Consider the following 6,710-nt stretch of genomic DNA (forward strand, 5'->3'; position numbering starts at 1 on the left):
TAACCGCGGTTTTGTAATAAAACTACAGCTATACAAATGCTAGTCAATACACACAAAAATATGTTTGCTACACTTTTACTGTAATAAACCCAGGATTATTTTTGTAAGGTCACACTACCTGTCAGAGGTTAAGATTTATAAGATTTTTACAATGCTTATCTTTATATTCATCAAAGAATCCTGTAAGAAATGTACTCAGCTGTTTTTATGGCTGTGTTTGTTCATAAACCTTCGTGTCCTGAGATTTGACTGCTGCTGATTTGACTGTCAAAGGTACTGACCGCTCACATGATCACAGAAATCTGTCTTCATCAATGAATGGACTCATGGATCATGTTTGGTACGATCGGTCGATTCATCTCATCATCCGTGTTGCATGCAAACCTTTCATTTTAATAGCAGTTTCTTGGAAAAAGACTCTCCTGTTTTAATTTTTTTTTTCTCATCTTGCATGCGGTGCATCATTAAATATTTTTATATTGATATTTAACCGTTTTTAATTGTATCTGCCGAGCTGTTTTTGTAATGTGCTCTTTTCTTCTTGTCAAAAAGTGCATTTATATTTATAATTAAATGCAATAAAAATGTTGTTCCATGCTTTTAAATTCACTTTATTAATTACCAAAACATATTTGGGGTAAATTAACGAAGATATAAAACTAGTTATGTCACTATACTGGTCAAAAGATTGGAGTAATTAAGATTTTATTAATGTTTTTGGAAAAACATACAGCAAATCAGTGTATGATTTCTGAAGGACACTGAAGCTGGAACTTCAGCTTTGATCACAGAAATAAATTACATTTTACAATATATTCACACTGAAAACAGCTATTTTAACTTGTAATAATATTTCACAATTTTACTGGTTTTATTGTGTTTTTTAATCCAAGAAATTCAGCCCTGGTGAGCAGAAAAACTAAACACAGGAGAAAAACATTTAAAAAGTGAAATTATTTCAAACTTTTCTGCAGATGCTTTTATTGAAAACCACTTACAAATGATATAAAACGAAGGAAACACTTAAAAAGTGTAATTTATAAATTATATTTACACTATTTTCTATCCATCACCTTGACATTAGATGGAGCTGACGGACTAAAATGAATTCTAAAACAATGCAACAATGCATTTGATCTTTAATAATCTAAAGCCCTGAAAAAGTGACTGTTCTTTGATTAACTGGTTATTGATTAAGCATATATAGTTTCATCCAAGGCCAAATGCAGTGCAGTGATGGCAAGAGCTTGCTCAAGGACACAACGGTGAAAAGATCTCAAGTACTTTTAGGTTCACTGAACCAGTGACATGGATGAAATGAGTCAAAATTCAAACAAATCAATATGGATTGTCTATCTACTTATGAATATGAAATGACATACTGAATATTAATTATGACCTCATGAATGTATGAATGAGCTGTATTAGTCTAGTCAGTGTTTCTAGTTCCATCAGTCATAGGTCGGGGCCAGGAGGGGCGGGGCCATTCAGCCGATCTAACTCGTCGACCTGAGGAGGCCCCTCCCCCATGGCGGTGATCAGGTTCGGGACGCTCCTGCTGCGGACGCACTGGAAGTCCACGTGTCTGCTCTTCCCTTCCTCTTTCTCCCAGGACAGCTGGATGAAGGGACGCTGGACGTAGCTGTAGATGACCTCGGACTTCCCACCTGGACGCCGCTTCACCTTCTCCTTACAGGTGGGGTATCCTGAGACGCACAACAGAGTCGAGTCGAGTTCTGGAAGTAAATCTTAATTCATTTTGTCCGTTCTAAAGATGAACCTTTACAGACTTGTTTGTTGAGGTTGTTAATCAGTGCTTTATGCTTTTAAGTCCTCATTTCACATTTTCCATAGCTTGCTTTTAAAATAATCGTTTTAACGGCAGAAAAACTACATTACCCATGATGCTGTGCACAAAATTCCACCAATTACAGTAAATTGCGTGAAAATGGCTCTTAAGCTCCACCCACTACCATTGAAGCTCTCAAAATACTTAAACGTATGTATGTTTATGCATATTTTGGGATAAACGTAAAATATATTGTTTCTCTAGTTATAATCCAAAACTTTACATGATTACATTTATCATTGTTTTAATTCAGTTGTTCTTCACAGCGCTTCATGGGATTACAGTTCTTGTACCTTTGTATTTTGCTGAAGCTTGCATGACTTCAACTTAACTTTTGAAATAATCATGTTTAACGGATTAATTGGTGGGGGAAATCTACATTACCCATGATGCTGTGCAGACAACTCCACCAATTCGAATTCCAATGATGCACCACAAATATAATGTATCTAATGTTGTGAAGTTCTCAAAAATACATAAATATTTTCATTAATGTATGGATATTTTTACAATAAAACATATTGTTTCTTTAGATATAATAGATATAATCAACTTTAATAGTTTTAAGTTTCACTGTCATTTCTCACTCAATGATCATTTGCAATGCTTCCAGGGATTGTAGTTCTTTCCAGTTACCAAGTGTTTTTGCCTTTTGTCCAATTTCAAAGTAGTTTTTTGCTTCAAATAAAAGTTTTTACTGTTGTGATTTGCCTTATAGCTGGTTGGATTGGTTCAAGGCTTATAATGCTTTAACAAAATCTTTTTTAAAAATTGAAAAGTGCTTCCAAACCCAACTGCGTTGAAAAATGTTGGTGGCACTAATGCACTCTATAAGGTTTTGTGTTGTGTTTGAATAAATCTTATGGATGTTCCTCTCTCTGTGTGTGTGTGTTTACCCTCAATCCCGATGCGAATGTTTTTCAGGCCTCGCTCCTTCAGCAGAGCTTTGGCGACGTCTCTGTTCTCGATGAACTTGAAGAAACGGTAGAGTTTGGAGCTGTAGAGGACTTGAGAATCAAGAAAGCAAAATATGACCGGAACAAAATATTGCATGTAGCAAATCTAAATTACACACATTCAGATGATATAAAACATACTTTTTTTAATGGCTGTAGAGCACATTTCAAACCAAATATGTGACCCTGGAGCACAAAACCAGTCATAAGGGTACATTTTTGGAAATTGAGATTTATACATCATCTGAAAGCCAAATAAATAAGCTTTCCATTAAATACGTTTCCATCCACCTACTTTTAAGTGCATTTTGGCATAAAAAATGCTGGATGGAATCGCCAAGATGCATATAAATTCTAAAACTGCAGTTTTTTTATTGAGTTTTTTACTCACTTTGTGAGTTTTCCTCTCCCATTGGCGGAGGGTTGTCGTGATCCCAGTCTACATTATCGTCGTCCGTCAGGACCACAATATGGCACTCTCGTTCTCCTTCCTGAGCGCTCGCAACCATCGCCGGGACCAACAGCTCCTCCAGGAACGCCTCGAACTGCCTCCGTGCGCCGTCATTGGATAGCTCGTGCAGGAGAGCACCTGATTGGATGGAATGGTAATGAGTTTGAGCGTGCATTGAGTTATTTTTGGCATAAGTACATATGTGTGTTTATCTGACTCACTGAGGTCTCTGCATCTGACGGTGCTGTAGTCGAAGTTTATACACAGATAATCGCATGCTTCGCGCAGTTCTGCCAAAGACAAGCCCTCCGGACAGTGCAGCACGCCGACACGGTAATAATCCTGGACGAGAGATGATGTTGAATTGAGTTCGTGTAGAATCAAACCGGCAGTGAACTGGAGGGAATTAGGGATCATACATACCAGTATTACTCTGAAGATACTGGCACCGATGCCTTCTGCGATTTCATATTCACCTTTAGCGTTTGGTCGCGTGAAACTGTGCTGACGCGCTCGACCAAACATCCTGAAAAAACACTCGCCATTAGTTACAATTTAAAGAATAATTTGGCCAAAAATTACAATTTGCTGAAAATGTAGGTATCCTCAGGTCATCAGAGATTAGGATGAGTTTGTTTCTTCATCAGGTTTGGAGAAATGGATCAGTGTCTCAGCAATGGATGCTCTGCAGTGAATGGGTGCCGTCAGAATGAGAGTCCACACAGCTGATAAAAACATCACAATAATCCAGTCCATCAGTTAACATCTTGAGAAGACAAAAGATGAAACACATCCAGTATTAAGATGTTTTAACTCAAATAATAATCATAATAACACTTCCTCCAGTGAAAAAGTGTTCTGGTCTGAATCAGGAGAGAAATCTGCACAGATCAAGCAGCGTTTAAACAGCTCTAAACAAATATGTGCCTGGATTTTGAAGTAAGAGACAACAGGAGATGCACTTTTTCACTGGAGGAAATGTTATTATGGATTATAGATATGAGTTATATAAATGTAAGTCTTAATGCTGGATTTGTTTAATCTTTTGTCTTCTCCAGATGTTAACTGATGGACTGAAGTGCTGTGGATTATTGTGATGTTTTTATCAGCTGTTTGGACTCTCATTCTGATGGCACCCATTCACTGCAGACCATCCATTGATGAGACACTGATGCAATGCTACATTTCTACAAACCTGATGAAGAAACAAACTCATCCTGATCTCGGACGGTCTGCGGGTGAATGTTCTTTTTTGTCTGAACTATTCCTCTAAATGTTTGTGTTCAGTACCTCCCAAGCACTGTATCCGGGTAAGCTGTGAATACTGCAGGATCCACCACAAAATGAGTCCCGTCCACTACTAGTGTGACCCGGTCATGTGATAAAGGGCGTGGTTGTGCCGGCCACGCCTCCTTTGTGACATCAGCCCCACCCTCTGCTCCAGCAGTCATCCTGCGGTCTATAAATTGAGATTTTAAATCACTTTTTGAGATTGTATAATCTGTTCTTCAGGTCTGGAAGTGGTGTTTTTAGGTGTACCTGATTGAGACAGGCATGCACCACCTGTCGTGTGCTCCTCCGTCATGATCTCCTGGACACCTGCAGACTGGTAAGACAGTCCATATGGTGAACTACATAATATTTTAAACTCCTTAAGCCCGTCTGACTGACCCATGGGTCCAGCTTAACCCCACAGACACCCGCTAACCCTTTCCAAACCTGCTACAGACATAGTTATGCAGAGCAAATGTGTCTTTAGCCATTTCTTGTAGCTGAGAATACGCTGTTAAATATACGCCGTTAAAAATACGCCGTTTGTTTTTAATTAAACTTCATCAAACTGCCAACCAGCTTGGCACCATACTACAATAATAGCATCTTATGTAATACCATAGTACTTCGATATATTTAATAGTACCTAATAGCATATTCATATACAATGTTTGTACATGTAATTCCACAGAGTTTTATTAAATCACTTTGGTACATGTCCAGTAATCATGGTACTAACAATATAGTTTACCACTATAAATAAAAAGACTTCATTTGTTGTTAAAAAACATGCAAATACCAGTGATAGATTATAAATAAGATAAACTCCCTGATAGCACATGTGCATTACGGAAATCTGTTTTTAGTGTATTGATTACCATTTTTATAACCACAATTGTATTTCAAATACTATGGTAACTATGGTTAGTTTAGAAGACCATGGCTAATTTGTGGTTACCAAGGTTTAACTATAGTAATCCAGATTTTTGGGGTTTTATTTAAAGTAAACCCTGCTGAAAAAAAGGGTTAACACCATCACAAAATGTTTAATGGTTTTACTGGTTATGGTTTTAATGGAAACTTTATTGGTCCCTGTTGGTCTCTACTTGTTAAAACCAATAAATCATAATGAAATATTTCCCAAAACTACAGAAAACCATTTAATTTTTTTAAAAATGGTAAAATAATGGTATCTATAGTGGAAACTATAGTGGTATAGTATAGTGGTATAGTGGTATCTATTGTTTTGTTGTTGTTGCAAGGAAACCATGGTTAATTTTCTTAAGGGTTGACATTTTATATAAATACATAATATTTCATTAACCTATATAATAGTTGTTACTCACCGGAGAGAGAATCCTCCCGCGCGAAGACACCGGAGACGCGAGACAGCGGCGGGAGCGCGCGGATTAACCGACGTTAATCCAATAAAAGCGCGGCGCTCACGTGACGCACAGGGCGGGAAGCGCGCGCTGATCTGATCTGATCTCTGAGGACTAACATTCAACAGCGGTTAAAACGAGTCAATGTTTACAGGTTCGTTTAAAACTGGGTCACGAATACAAGTATATAAACAAGTGCTAACTCTTGCTATTCGTATCGTTTAAACTGCGTTTATTTGTTCTTTCACGACCCGAAAATATAACTTAACGCAGACAGTTGTCTTGAAAGTTATATTAAGACAACACAAACCGTTCAAATGAATTAATCTTTAAAAATAATTAAATACACGTCACATAAAACAGGTGAGTTGAATGTTTTGTATCAAACTATGTTCAGTTTACTCTTTGCTATGTCATAATGTCGAGAAATGCTATATTCACATCAAGTTTGATCACAGTTTTAAATCCAAATCAGTGTAAAATCACCTTAGAAGAGTCGCTTTGAAGGAAAATATGTTGTAAATTAAGTATAGGCTATATTTAATTTATTCACATTTGTTATACATACACACATATATACACACACATATATAAGTCATGGAAAACAGGTGAGTTGACCGTTTTGTATAAAACAATGTTCAGTTTACTTTTTACTATGACATAATGTCGAGAAATGCTATATTCACTTAAACTTTGATCGCAGTTTTAAATCCAAATCAGTGTAAAATCACCTTAGAAGAGGTACTTTTCAGAAATGTTTTGTTGGAAAATATATTATACACACACACACACACACACAC

General features: G+C 37.0%; 1 protein-coding gene across 2 annotated transcripts; it reads right to left on the reverse strand.

Moving 5' to 3' along the window:
• Nucleotides 1-964: 964 nt before the first annotated feature.
• kctd20 (potassium channel tetramerization domain containing 20) lies at nucleotides 965-5,977 on the reverse strand. 2 transcript variants are annotated; one of them, XM_059568909.1, is made up of 8 exons: nucleotides 5,875-5,977; nucleotides 4,796-4,862; nucleotides 4,547-4,715; nucleotides 3,680-3,782; nucleotides 3,478-3,598; nucleotides 3,197-3,394; nucleotides 2,746-2,856; nucleotides 965-1,706 (listed from the first exon to the last, which is right to left on the reverse strand). In XM_059568909.1, the coding sequence occupies exons 2-8, from the start codon at nucleotides 4,839-4,841 to the stop codon at nucleotides 1,456-1,458; spliced, it is 999 nt and encodes a 332-aa protein (XP_059424892.1). In that variant the 5' UTR covers nucleotides 4,842-4,862; nucleotides 5,875-5,977; the 3' UTR covers nucleotides 965-1,455. The 2 variants fall into 2 exon arrangements, with proteins under 2 accessions (XP_059424892.1, XP_059424893.1); XM_059568910.1 differs by having other exon boundaries at nucleotides 4,796-4,855; nucleotides 5,875-5,929.
• Nucleotides 5,978-6,710: the final 733 nt, after the last annotated feature.

This window comes from Carassius carassius, chromosome 16 (genome assembly GCF_963082965.1).
Source record: "Carassius carassius chromosome 16, fCarCar2.1, whole genome shotgun sequence".
NCBI lineage: Eukaryota > Metazoa > Chordata > Actinopteri > Cypriniformes > Cyprinidae > Carassius > Carassius carassius.